Genomic DNA, 15,426 nt, shown 5'->3' on the forward strand with positions numbered 1-15,426 from the left:
GCGGGACCCGTTGCAGAGGGACGGACCTACATGTTAGTGCCTATACTCGACAGAAGAAAGTGATTTAAAGTTTTGAACGAGTATATATATGTACAATATTTGATAATGGTTATTATTTATTAATTAGTTATACGGTATTGCTCGACATGCCATGACTTCAAAGCCTTAAACAATTTGAAGCTTAGAAAGGGCAAACAAATCACATCTCCTCGCTCCTCTCTCTGTCTTCATTAGCTTCTGTATCATCTCAACTTGTGTCACAACCGTTTGTTTCTTTCATTTTTGGAATCTGCTTCTTTTTTCTCTGTCGTTTATTTGTTTGGGCATGCTTTACATGCAATTTCATTACCTGTACATGGAGGAGGAGGACAATGATTATTCCCATAACAAGAGTCCACTAGGAAATTAATGTTGATCATTAATTTCTCACATATTTAATTTCTAATCAATCTTATAAGAACCATAACCACTGTCTGTTCATTGAAAACACCAATGCCCACTAACGTATTAGAGAGCCCCTCAAAGGGGCAATTTGTCCCCAGATTATTGAACTCACATGGAATATACATATAAATATAATCATAAAGTTTTTACCTCAATTCACTATGCTTTTCTCTGGTTTTTCAACTTAAGTTTATAAGACGATTTGCTTCATTAACCCATGAAAACAACTGTAAAGCGCTAATGGAGTAACAGTTTGTGTCAAGAAACTATTTACGCGCACTTTTTTCTCTCTCTTTTTCCCTCGTGTAAAAGATGAACGAGAAGTATTTATATGATAATAATAATGACTCAAAATAATATTGTAATTTCTCAGTTGAATTTTTATTTTTGCTAATCATGGTACCACAACAAATTAATTCATAATCGAAATAATTTCTGTCAAAGATTTTCAGTGCAAACAAGGTATACATATTTCCTCCTAACAACTTGATAAAGAGACATAAATTACTATTATTTGTACCAACAATTATTGATAACTTCTCATTCACTAGTTTAAAATTTTAGTATCAGACTAAAAAAATGCAATTAATATCTTTGATTATATAAAATAAGTTGTATAACTTCTCAATATACTTTTAAACATTTTAAATTCTCATTAATAATTTAAAAATACATTAATAATGGATGAGTATTATCCTAATATATATCTGATGTTACATATATCGTAAAATAACAATCAAATTGAAACTGACAACAATTAATAAAATGTCAAACAAAATAAAATAGAAGGAAAACTGCTAAACAATGAGAGGGAGCGTTTTAATTAAGATTGTGCTCATAAAAATATAATTTTAAGATCAGATCCCGATGACTTCAAATGTGCGCGTGTTGGTATTCGAAAGGACACTGCCTCAAATCACAGTATAGATAGAGGTACCAATGCATTTCTTTTCGGAATAAAATGTATTAATTGGTACCTCAGTGCCATATTATTGTTAATTACACGAATCACATTCTATATGATGTATAAATAATTAAGAAACGTGACGAGGAAAAAAATTGTGTTGGGTAACAGTTGGGCATTCTTCTTTTGTCGCATAATGGAAGATAATTCTTGCTTCCAAGGTTCAATCAAACATCTTTGGTCAAGAAAAACCGGCATCTACAATAGTTGACTAATAAGTTAGTCGTAATTACAGTTAATGCTGTAACAATTGAGTTCTTAATGAGTAAACAGGTAGAAGTACTACTAAAAAACTCATCGATTTCTGTTTCGTCCATTTCCATATTCTCACGGGTCAAGTAAAGTAGTATAAAATGTACTTGCGGTTATCAGTATTCAAGGTACCAATACATTTTATTCAGAAAAGAAAGGACAAGAGCAGATAGATCCAATCATCAAACAAAATGGGTTTGGTTAATGCTACCTCTTTTGTCGTATAAGGATGTTGAATGGAATCTCTATTTCTGACAAATAAAAATTTGGTAGAGGAGGATGATAGTGTTTTATATGAGGAAAAATAATGAACAGTGTAGGCCATTAAGGGGACCTAGTGTAATTAAATATTCCTTACTCTAATCCACCCTTTGCTCTTGCTGTGGTGTATATAAAGATGGTGATAAATGATTATGATTTGCACAAAGCTGAAGAGACCCAGAAACAACCAATATCTTAAAAGACCACAAACCCCCTAAAAGGCCAAGATGACTGGTTCTGGTTCTCCTTGTGGAGCCTGCAAATTCTTGAGAAGGAAATGTGTGAGAGGTTGTGTCTTTGCACCTTACTTTTGCCATGAACAAGGTGCCACACATTTTGCAGCGATTCATAAGGTCTTTGGTGCAAGCAATGTCTCAAAGCTCCTTGCTCACCTCCCTGTCAGTGACCGTTGTGAAGCTGCAGTCACAATCTCTTATGAAGCTCAAGCTAGACTTCAGGATCCAATTTATGGATGTGTTGCTCATATTTTTGCACTCCAACAACAGGTTTGTTTCCATCTCATAACCATTGATTTTACTATGTAATTGAAAACCCTAGCTGATTTGTACTTACTAATATATGCCACTTTTTGCTTTGATCTTTGTAGGTGGTGAATTTACAAGCACAACTAGCTTACCTCAGGGAACAAGCAGGTCAGATCTATCTCAATGCCTCTGCCCCTGAAAACCCTAATGAGAAAAACTTTGGAAAACCTACTACTTTCCCCCAAGATCTTCAAAGTTGGTTCCAGATGGAGAATTCCAACATGGCTTCACAATTTCTTCCTAACTTGTCCACCAGTTCCTCAATACAGTATTATGGGAATACTAATGCTCTCATGGACCCAAGCCCCACCGGAAACTATGAAAATTCAGGAACTATAGAAGAAAGCATCTCATTTTCCAGCTTTGAAGAGAGTTGTAACTCCATACCCTATGACATGCAAAGGCAGTGGGGTCTTTCATGAAGTGGATAACCTTCAGTCAAATCAGCTTCATGAAAGATCAGAGTCTGGGTGAATGAATTGGTGAAGACAACTTTATCAATTTTGAATTACTGCTAAGCTAGCATGCACTTCTTTGTTGCCATAAATAACCTTAGGAAGCATAGAAATGTTCATATATATAATTGGAATGGAAATCCATATCCAAGTATTGTTTTGTTTAGTCTAGTGTAATATTGGTATTTATTAGAATAATAGTGTAATTCTTAGTGATAAAACTATGGTTTTTGTTTGAGCTAAATTGGGTTTGTTTATGGACCTAGTGAAGATGCTAAATTTTGACCTAAAGATATAGAGTCACCTGGATACCTTTCTGACATTTACTTTCCTTGCTAAAATAAGTTAGCATTGGCAATAGACTAGGGAATGATAATCCCAAAGTATAACTGATACATTAATTCAGAAACCCTACATGGAACAAAGTTACTCTTAATTCTCGGAAACAAGTAATCCCTAGGTTGGAGGGCAAAGGAATATATTTGCAGAGAGCATAATGATAAGAGTAACTAATGCAACTAAAATATATATATGCTTCATGCACAGACACAATATATCTTCCTGAATGAATTTTTCTGGGCAAAGCACTTTGGTTGATCTATGATGATACTTGTTGCATTTCTTCAATTCCCCAGTTCACCTTTTTCAGCAAACCAAGATGAGCTTGTGTAATTATATATAATTATGAAACTACAAAATTATATATATGCTGTACCTTGATTTTGGAGATAAGTAGTTTTTGAAGAAAGATAGGCAAATGCTTAGCAAGAGCCAGCAATATATTATCTATTTGCTTATTGCGAATTCGAAAACTTTCCATTTTACCTTTACTAATTGATATTTTCTTTTTTCAAATGTCTCTCTTGGGCATCTAATATGCAGGTTTGGGAATGTGGAGAGTTTTTAATTTCCAAGACACTCCAAATGAAAATAATTTGAACCTTGTACCATTTGGCAGCATTGGCCAAATTTTCTAGGTTCTCCGTTAAATGTGTGTGGTTCTTTCCATACGAAAGAATAGCCTCATAATTAGTTTGGACTCTAAGACCCAAATATACGTTATGCTTTTAGTTGGGATGGTGGGAGGAAATTAAAGAATGAAGAATAACCAACAGAGCTTGGCTTATATACACTAATTTTTATAAAAAATTAATTATTATATACAACGTCTATTAATAATAATAATAATAAAATATTTTGGAACAGTAAATGAGAGATATAAATTAAATGACATATTAACATGTTATAGGTGTGACATATAAATGACAAACGTAATGTTGAATAAAAGTTGATGGGTAGGTGTAGAAAGTAGAATACACCTTGGGTACTTCTGAAGTCTCAGTGTAGTTTTCTTCATTAATTGCGATGGATGCATATTCCTCAATTTGAAATGACTGCAAATTCAGTACCCCATCATCTACTTCTTTTTTGCAGTGACTGTTAAATCTGTAATTTTCTGCATGTCTCCCACGCCACATTAATTTATTTATATATATGTTTGGATAAACGCTCTCCCTAGACTACAAACAGAGATCCATATACAAGAAGGAAAAAGGATCCAATACTCATTCACTTCACGGAAATTAAACACCTTCAATTAATTTACTATATATATGCTGAACAAATGCCAAGAACTACATTTGGAAACATTAAAATGTTTATAATTAAGCGTATTAGTGATGATATGAAATATATGTGTGGAATAAATTGTTGTTAAGTTCATGCAATTGGTCTCATATAGAATACTAGATGTCCCAGTTATATTTGGCTATATATACCATGCAATATCACTACAACAAAATTCATTTTTACCGATAATTATTTACCGGCAATAAATTAATTGTCTTTATTTTATTATTTAATAAAAGTATTAGTGACTAATATATAATGGTCAATAAAAATATATTTATATCACACCAAAATTTACTATTAGCGACAATTATTTTAAGAAAAACTTTAGTCCTACATCGACTAGAAATAAGATAACTAAAGAGTATATAAATAAATAATAACTTTCACCTTACAAGTTTGTTATATAGGATTATGTTAGACCTATAACTTATTATTCTAAATTAGTATGAGATTACTCATTAAACTTAAGGGAGTCCACTATTGATCAGAAAATAATATATATATATATATATATATATATATATATATATATAATTAGAAGACAACTTTCATCTTAAAGTCCCACATTAACTAGAAATAAGGTAATTAAAAAGAATATATAAGTAGAAAGATAACTCTCATCTTACAAGTCCCACATCAACTAGAGATAAAGTAATTATTTATTTTTATTCATCTTACAAGTCCCACATCGACTAGAAAGTAAAAAATGTTATAAAAAGATATACACTTTTTTCGACTATTATAAGAGTTTTTACCAGCATAATAATTGCCGCTAAATGTTTTAGCGACACTGCATACAATGACTAATGTAAAAATGCCGGTAAAAAATTTTGTAACAATTTTTATTACCACTAAAAGTTATATTAAATGTCACTAAAAGTCTATTTTGTTGTAGTGTATCGCGCTTGTACCCGTTTAATTTCATTTTCTGCTATATATCTTAGTGGGCTGATGCATTGCATGTTTCAATATAATTAATGGAGAACAATGCTTTCTTAGTTTGTTATCATCGTCTCACGATGATAACAAACTAAGAAAGCATTGTTCTCCATTAATTATATTGAAACATGCAATGCATCAGCCCACTAAGATATATAGCAGAAAATGAAATTAAACGGGTACAAGCGCGATACACTACAACAAAATAGACTTTTAGTGACATTTAATATAACTTTTAGTGGTAATAAAAATTGTTACAAAATTTTTTACCGGCATTTTTACATTAGTCATTGTATGCAGTGTCGCTAAAACATTTAGCGGCAATTATTATGCTGGTAAAAACTCTTATAATAGTCGAAAAAAGTGTATATCTTTTTATAACATTTTTTACTTTCTAGTCGATGTGGGACTTGTAAGATGAATAAAAATAAATAATTACTTTATCTCTAGTTGATGTGGGACTTGTAAGATGAGAGTTATCTTTCTACTTATATATTCTTTTTAATTACCTTATTTCTAGTTAATGTGGGACTTTAAGATGAAAGTTGTCTTCTAATTATATATATATATATATATATATATATATATATATTATTTTCTGATCAATAGTGGACTCCCTTAAGTTTAATGAGTAATCTCATACTAATTTAGAATAATAAGTTATAGGTCTAACATAATCCTATATAACAAACTTGTAAGGTGAAAGTTATTATTTATTTATATACTCTTTAGTTATCTTATTTCTAGTCGATGTAGGACTAAAGTTTTTCTTAAAATAATTGTCGCTAATAGTAAATTTTGGTGTGATATAAATATATTTTTATTGACCATTATATATTAGTCACTAATACTTTTATTAAATAATAAAATAAAGACAATTAATTTATTGCCGGTAAATAATTATCGGTAAAAATGAATTTTGTTGTAGTGATATTGCATGGTATATATAGCCAAATATAACTGGGACATCTAGTATTCTATATGAGACCAATTGCATGAACTTAACAACAATTTATTCCACACATATATTTCATATCATCACTAATACGCTTAATTATAAACATTTTAATGTTTCCAAATGTAGTTCTTGGCATTTGTTCAGCATATATATAGTAAATTAATTGAAGGTGTTTAATTTCCGTGAAGTGAACAGGGACGGAGCCAGGATTTCAATACTGGGGGGCCGAGAATTGGAATGATCAAATGAGGCGCTACATTTTTTTAAAAAAAAAAAAATTCCAAAGTGATACCACATAGCAGGCCGTACCAGAAGTCCAAAAGTTGAATAAAAAAATAAATTTGGGTTATTCATTTAATTATACATATGAGTTTATATTAAAAATAGGGGGTGCCATATAGTAATATATATGTATATAAAAAAAAATTAAAATTGTTGGGGGGGCCGTGGCACCCGTAGGTCCCCCCTTGGCTCCGTCCTTGATCGTGACCCATGTTCATTGGCAATATTTTCAAATACATATTTGAGATATGCCTTTTCCGTTGGATTCAGCTTCTACTTAATTGTATTGGTGGTCCATTAGAGCATCTATAATGGGAGTTGCTTATAAGCAACTCCCAACTATTTTAAATGGGTCCCACTGTGTCACGTCACTTTTAAGCAACTCATATTATATTTTTACAATTTTTACTCCAATAGAAGTTTCTTATAAGCACTCCTACTTTTTTACAACTCATACTACACTTTTTGACACTTCACATTATACTTTATTATAAATTTTTTAAAAATTAATTATTATGAATAATATATATATATAAATAACAAATAAAAAATTATATAATAAAAAATTATAATAATAAAAAGAAATAGCTTAGTATATCCTACAATAAAAAATTAAAAAACTATTTTATTTGAGAAAATATTTTTTTTTATCTTTAAAAATATTTTTTATTTTTATCTTTAAAAATATTTTCTATTTTTAAATTTTTAGATTTAGAAAACTAGTTTAGTTTGAGTTCTTGTTTTCTATTTAGAAAATAAAAATATTGAAAATGTGTTTGATTTAATTATTTTTTAATAAAATTTTATGAAATGTATTTTTTTATTATAAAATATAAAAAATAAAAATAAAAAATAAAATGTAAAAAATAAAAACAGAAAATAATATATAAAAATAAAAAATAAACGTCTCTCGTTCCCTCTTTCTCTTTCAGCTCTCTTTTTTCTCTCTCAATCTCTCTCTCGTCTCTCATTCTCTCTTGTGGTTGGTGGCTGGTGGCTGGTGGGTGTTGGCCGTGGCTGGTGGCTGGGGGCTGATCGGGGGAGCGCACGCGCGACTGAGGGGTTCGGTTGGGGTTTCCGCGCGCGCGGCTGGGGTTTCTGGTCGGGGGTTGCGCACGGCTGAGGGGTCTGGTCAGGGTTTCGTGTAACGACCCGCCACGGTCTCTACACTTAGTGGAATCGCACTACAACTAGTTAACTAAGAGAATATTAAACTGGATAACACATACATACAGGCATAAATATAAAGATCGAAATAATTAAGTTTCTGTATATAAAATATAGCACCATATATGTACAGTCATCCCAAAATATTCCTTAGTGCCGGTCAAGCACTGACAAAAAAAATGTTACCCAGAATGGTAACTCAAAACACGAGACTCAGCTCCTCGTCTCACAACGATCATCTCTACTCCCAAGCTATCCCTGACCTGCTCCCATACCAAGTATGATCATCGCAGTTCCACCACATGGAAAACAGAAGGGTAAGCTAGAATTCAAAGATCAATAATACAAGCACAGAATAAAAATTCTATACTACACATGCATCCCAAATCCTGTCCCTAAGGAACCTTTCATCTCAATCAATCATTCATTCACCAAACATGAAGTCAAACACCACACTTCATCATATTAATAATCATGCAATGAATGCAACTCATGACAGATAGGCATACATATCAATCATCTAATGCGTCGTCACGCATACACCTAGGAGATCTCCATAACAATAGAGCTGTATAAATGACATTCCATCCTACCGAAACCATCCCAACCGTTTTCACGCCCAATGCGCCCGCTCGGTCACAGCTAAACAGGATATATAATCCTCACTCGGGTTTACTCGGATGATGTCACTTACACACTTGGAAGTCCAGATCCACCGTCAGGTATAGCACAGCTGGGTACGGGCTTACCACGACCTTGGCATGCATTAACCAAGTCAATTGTGGAGTTCGCCCACCGACTATCCGCAAGGATCCACGCACCTTCCCGAGTACTTGGTTAAGGGAATAACCCTCGACCTCATACCCCGCTCCAACACTAGCTAAGGACTTAGAGGAGACTCACCCAACCCAGTGGCCTATCTGAGCACCACTCTCCCAAATCCAGTGGCCTCCCAGAGCACCACTCTCATATATTAGTGGCCTATCCAAGCACCACTCTCAAGAGACTCTATGTGAGCTCTTCCAGTTCGAAATATTTTTCCTCTCCTCAAGTCCTAGGCTAGACTCATGCCATAGGCATCACATGCAATCATGCATCATACATCATAATGGTCTGCCCACCATCATGATCAACAACCATACACATGTCATAAGACATCACATGCAATAATGCATCATACATCATAAATGGTCTACCTACCATTATGATCAATACATACCATATGAACGTATCATATTCAAACATTCATATATATCATCACAAAGCATACATATGAATCACACCTCACCATACATCATATATCATACATACATGATCTAAAACTTCAACTTTAAACATGCATAAGCATCAATTCATTCATAAATATATTCAAGCACAGTGCCGTCAACTCGCGCCTGGCCTAACACCAACCCAAGAGCCCTAAGCTCTTCCACGCCTGATACGCTCAACCTGCGCCAGGCCTAAAACTATTCAGAGAGTTCAAAATTCTCATCCAAACTAACAAATTCAGCCACATGCAAACAATCTAGCTTCCCTTACCTGAAGATTGGCTCAGATAGCCAAAGACTGAATCAAAAGTATAATTTCCCCTCGAGGCTCAACTCGAAACTTCAGTCCTCCCAAAACAAGCTTTCTAATCTGAAATTCAAGAAAAGACAGAAGGAGTTATTGATCTAGAGGAGAAAAGGAGTTAAACAGAGAAATTTGGGAGAGAAAGGAGCTCACTGACCTAGAGACCTTCTCTCTAAAACTTCTCTCTAGAACCATAACTCCTCACGGCCCCCCTTCACCCCTATTTATAGGCAATCCGGAGTGGCCAGAACGGCCCGTACCGATACCGGAACGGCCCGTTCTGAACTCCCAGATCACGCACAAAATCCACGCCCAGAACGGCCCGTTCTGAAAACAGAACGGCCCGTTCCGGGACTCATCCAGAACGGCCCGTTCTCCCTCAGGAACAGCCCGTTCTCCCTCCGGAACGGCCCATTCTCCCTCCGGAACGGCCCTTTCTCCCTCCGGAACGGCCCGTTCTCCTTCCTAGAACGGCCCGTTCTCCTTGCCGGAACGGCCCGTTCTCAACTACAATATGTAGTTCAATTCAGTAGTGTGGAACGGCCCGTTCCAGTTTGGGAACGGCCCGTTCTGGGCTACTGAATCAGCCTTTTTTTTTTTTTTTTTTTTTTTTTTTTTTTTACAATGTTACATTTCGCGCACGCTGTTGGGAGGTCCGGTCGGTCAGGGGGTTCCGTGCGCGGCTAAGGGGTCCAGTCGGAGGTTTTGCTCGCGGCTGACGGGGTCGGTCAGGGGTTGCGCGCACAACTGAGGGGGTTCGGTGGGGGGTTTCCGCACGGCAGAGGGGTTCCGGTCTGGGGGTTTCGCGCGGCGGAGTTTTCCAGACATGCATGCACTCTGAGAACATGGCCAACGGAGGGAGTCGACCAAGAACAATAACAGGTGAGGGAGGTTTTATCAGTTTTTTTTTTTTGCAAAACCGTTCCAGCGTGGATGACCCTCATCCAATCAAATCTCTTCATTTTCAATTTGTCAGGAATAAGAACCGTTGCTTCTGCAAGCAACAAAGAGAAAAATTTAAGAACGAACGCTGCCACGTAGATTTACTCCAACGGGGATTTCTTGTAAGCACCGTTGCTTACAACTAAGACACGGAACAGGCACCTCCCGCTGGAGGTGCTCTTATAATTTTAAACTTGTTCTCTTCCCAACCTTATCTAGATGCTTCAGATTTCAACTTGATTTCCAGGTAGAATAATATAGAAGGACCTATATATAAAAAATGTTTAACTTTTGAAATAAAATTTAATTTAGCTAGTTTTGTTTTTTGAAAAAAAAATTGATCCAGAATAATTTTAAAAACATTCTTCAGCTAGTGAAAAAAAAACTACTTTATTTTTGGGATTTTTTAACAACTCAAATTATTATTTTAAATATATATATATATATATATATATATATATATATGTTAACAATATAATATATATTGTACTAATAAATAATGTTGCCAATATATAAAATATATATTACTTGAAAATCTGTAACATGTATATTTATAGTTATTTTGAGGGGAGTATCACCAAAGAAAATTCAATCTTAGTTATTTTTAGGATTTAAATGCATACTTTTGATATTATATACAGTTTTAGAAGCTATATGCATGTTTGATTGAGTTTAATTAATTCTTGTAGAAAATTCCAGGTATCTAAGTTAAGTATACTTTTTTTTTTAATTGGTAGGAATTACAATAAAGATAACACGATTCGAACATAATGTTTGCCTTTGGGTTCAAGAGTATTAAGTGTTTCTTGTAGTGTTAGGTCTAGAGGACTACTTCGTTCACAAACATCTTTCTCCAAGCTTGCTAGGTTCATATTCTTTGGGAAGTTAATGAGGTAGTGAATTTCTTTTTTATTTTTCTCCCTTTTTTATTTCACAGTAAAAGAAATCAAACACTAAATTTTTTGTTAAATAGATTGCTGTCATAATGTGTGAGAGTATAATAATCACTACATTAATTCATCAAGTTAACAAATTAAATTGCAAATATTATGAGTATAATTAGATAAATTTCTCCACAAATACTTTTAAAAGAAAAAAAACAGAAAAATGAAATAAATTGTTTCATAGGTTAAAATTAGTTCACGCATAAACTAATTTGTAGAATCTATCGTATTAACTAATTCAAAAAAAATTATTTTTAACTTATACTTAAACTATAGTTTATTCTATAAAAAACATTATTTTATTTTATTCACTAGTGGAAAATTAGGATACTACGTTACCCATTTTACATCGGAAATACAAACACCCGATGTAATAAAAACGCGGTGGCATGTTTCGTAATTTTTATGACTTTTTTACATCAGATTCGACGTAAATTTTAACATCTACGTCAGCTATACATTGTGTCCGACGTAGATGTTAAAATTTACGTCAGACCCAATTAGGGCCGACGTAAATAACCCACAGCCTGCTTAAAAGAAGGTGTGCGCGCATGGCTAGATTTCAAAAATTTCTTTCTCCCGCGCGTTGTGCACCTTCTTCTGCACCTCATCCCTCCGAAGCCTCCTCAAATCGTGGTTATCCTCCTCATCTGCACCTTCTTCTGTTTTTCTTCTTCGGAGGGTTGCGTTGGTTTCTTCTTCGCGTGTTGATGAAAATGGCTTAACCATATGTCCATTTGTTTTTCTATGAGGTAGCATCTTCTATCAAGTTTGTGTTTTCTGGGATGTTTTTTTCGTAATAATGTTTGTGTTGCATTTCGAGTTTTTGAAGCTAGAGAACGAAGTGACGAAGTCCGAATTTGGAGAACCTGCTCCTGGGTTTATCAAGCAGAACGGGACGTTCTGCTTGGAGAACGGCCTGTTCTGATTGGAGAACGGGCCGTTCTGCAAGCAGAACGGGCCGTCACTAGTAGAAAATCAGCATATTACGTCACCCCTTTTACGTCAAAAATACGAAAATCTGACGTAAAAAAAAACGCAGTGACATTTTTGTAATTTTTGCGAACTTTTTTACGTCGGACCTGGTAGGGTCTGACGTAAAAAAGTCCAATCTACGTCGGAGGTGTGTTGTGTCCGACGTAGATTGGACTTTTTACGTCGGACCCTACCAGGTCCGACGTAAAAAAGGACGCTAATTTGAATAAGAGAGCGCGAGGCACACCGCGCGCATTCACTCTTCATCACTTTTCATTTTTTTCTCTCTAAACTCTCTCCCTCTCCTTTGTTACTGAATCGTTTTTTTGTCTTTTGTAGAGGGATGAACTCTTTGTTACTCATTTGCACATTGTTGCTGCTCCTCATATATGAATCAAGGTTTCGTTAGCACTTTTCTACTTCGCATTGCTACTCTGACTATCTGTTTTATTTGATTTTTTGGTTGTTCTATTTGTATAGGTAGTGGGCGTTTTCTCTTGAATTGTTATACGAAGCAGAACGACCCATTCTCCAAGCAGAACAGCCTGTTCTGCTAGGAGAACGGGCCGTTCTGCTGGAATTTTTATGTTTTTTTTTTTCCTACTTTTTTACGTCGGATGTCGTAATGTCCGACGTAAATTTACGTCGGTTTTGGAGATCCGACGTAAAATTTACGTCTCCCGCTTTTACGTCGGTATGTTTTCTGACGTAAAAAACTCAAAATATCCGACGTAGTACACCTCTTTTGTACTAGTGCGTTCTCCAAGAAGAACGGGTCGTTCTTCAAGCAGAACGGGCCGTTCTGCTTGCACTCGTTTTTATTTTTTTCTTTTTTTAAATTTTTATGACTTTTTTACGTTGGACCTTTGCATGGCCGACGTAAATTTACGTCGGTTTTCGCACCCGACATAAATTTACGTCTCCCGCTTCTACGTCAGAAGTTTTTTTGACATAAAAACCCCTAAAATAGCCGACGTAAAATGTGTATTATGTACTAGTGATTTTACCTTTTGTCATTGTTTATACAGAACTTTATATAAAAAGATTCCATAAGTAAGGAAAAAACTAGAAAAATCTTTAAAAAAAATGGATAAGATAAATTGTTATTAAATTAGGATGTTGATTAAACATAGTAAAGCCTAAAAAGTAAACTTCATTATACTTATAATACATCCATTAGAAATTGTTTTGTTTAGTATTAATTGTAAATAGTTATTTATAAATTTTAAAAATTTGTTTCACCCTTTTTGTTAGTAACATATATTGAAATGATTTTTTTTAAATTAAGAAAATATATCTATGAAGACCTTATTATTTATTTTAAAAAACTTTTACTCACTATAAGAAAAAATGACTTATACATGTAGATATTTTGTTCTTATACACATGAAGAGTGTTGGCAAGACCAAAAACTACTTATACCTATAAATTTGTAGTGTAGGTAAAACTTAAATACTTACAATTATTATAGATAAAATTTACAAAGTCATTATTATGTAACTTACATAATGGACGAATATATTATCCACCCGTAAATATAAAATAAGCATTTACCTATAAATTTTTAACTTTTAGTAACAATTTATATTTATCTTTAGAAGTCAATCTTCTTGTGAGGATTACTCTTTCATGCTATTAATGTTGGACAAATCACGCACACATAATCAAGTAAACCTATAATTTTACCTGGTCATTATTTTATTACGCATTTTTTTATCAGATTTTATTACGCATTTGATATTTTGAATTCCAGCCTAATGCATACAGTAATTTCAACGACTTAAAGCAGACATGGACTTTGTTTCAAAGCTTAACCCAAGTCCCAAGCCCAACACATTTAACATTTAAAAACATACATGCACTCATTTTCAAATAATGACCCCCAAAAATATTCGGCCCAAATAATGCACTCATTTATGATTTAAAACGAATATTTAGTTAAAAGTTATTAGTAGAAACTTGAAAGTTATAAAGTGATAAACCAATTGAATTACATATATATTAGTGAGTTGATTGCAAGTTAAAAATTAACGACCCAAATCATGCGGCCTAAAACAAAAGAAAATGGACTTGATAAATTGGTTAAAAGCTAAAAAAAAATGACCATTTAGTTAAAAGTTATTTGTTGAAAGTTAAAAAGTGATAAAAACCATCTTATTAAATTGAAAATGCATGATAAAATTAACTATTTAACTAGTTCATTAAATGAGAATAACACTGCGATTTTTTTAAATGTAACTAATATTTTAACTTATCTAATTGATAAATATTTATTTAAAATAAATAAAATTATAATAAATAAATAAATTTGAATACATACAGAATAAATAATAATTGTAATAAGAAGTCTAATTAAAAGCAACCACAATATATATATATATATATATATATATATATATATATATATATATATATATATATATATATATATATAATGCTGAGGAATAGTGTATCCCATATTTATATTAGTTTAGCCACTCAACTGTATGTTATTGATGCAACATAAGAATTTTGCTCAAGGTGTGTATACTACTATTTTAGCATTTGCTGTTGTGGGGTGACGACATATAGTAATTTTCAGAATTAGGAAAATATCAAATAAACCTATAAAATTAAAATTAATGACATTTTTGTCCCTTATATGTACAATTTACTATCTTTATATAATTTTCAAATTTTATATACCTTGTTATTATTGCACTTCATAACAAAATTGATCACATCACATGAACTAACATGACTAACATATTTCAATTTTAAGATTTTATTGGATATTGCTCTAATTCTAGATATATTACTATAACGATATTCCACAATTTTAGAGACTATTATGACACATTTCATAATTTTAGAGACTAAAACACAGTATACTTAAAAAAAAAAAAAAAAACTTCGTCAAGGAGAAGACTTATAATCCTTAGATTTATGTGTACCATTAGGACTCATAATAAGGCAGTATCCATTATCCACTGAAATTCATTGGAGAAAGAAGAATCTTCTAATAACAATATTTAAGAATTTTCCTCAATGATCCCATCTTGGTATAATGAATCTTCTGCAGTCTTAAAACTTTAATCGTAAAAACATTTACAAT

The 15,426-nt window shown here is 33.2% G+C and overlaps 1 protein-coding gene across 1 annotated transcript; it reads left to right on the top strand.

The window, feature by feature from the left end:
* Window positions 1-2,054: 2,054 nt before the first annotated feature.
* Window positions 2,055-3,142, top strand: LOC109795793 (LOB domain-containing protein 29). The gene is made up of 2 exons (XM_020355333.3): window positions 2,055-2,427; window positions 2,529-3,142. Exons 1-2 carry the CDS (start codon window positions 2,149-2,151, stop codon window positions 2,886-2,888), a joined length of 639 nt encoding a protein of 212 aa, XP_020210922.1. The 5' UTR covers window positions 2,055-2,148; the 3' UTR covers window positions 2,889-3,142.
* The last annotated feature ends 12,284 nt before the right edge of the window (window positions 3,143-15,426 follow it).

The sequence above is a fragment of the Cajanus cajan genome, chromosome 6 (assembly GCF_000230855.2).
Source record: "Cajanus cajan strain Asha chromosome 6, NIPB_CcT2T_4, whole genome shotgun sequence".
Lineage (NCBI taxonomy): Eukaryota > Viridiplantae > Streptophyta > Magnoliopsida > Fabales > Fabaceae > Cajanus > Cajanus cajan.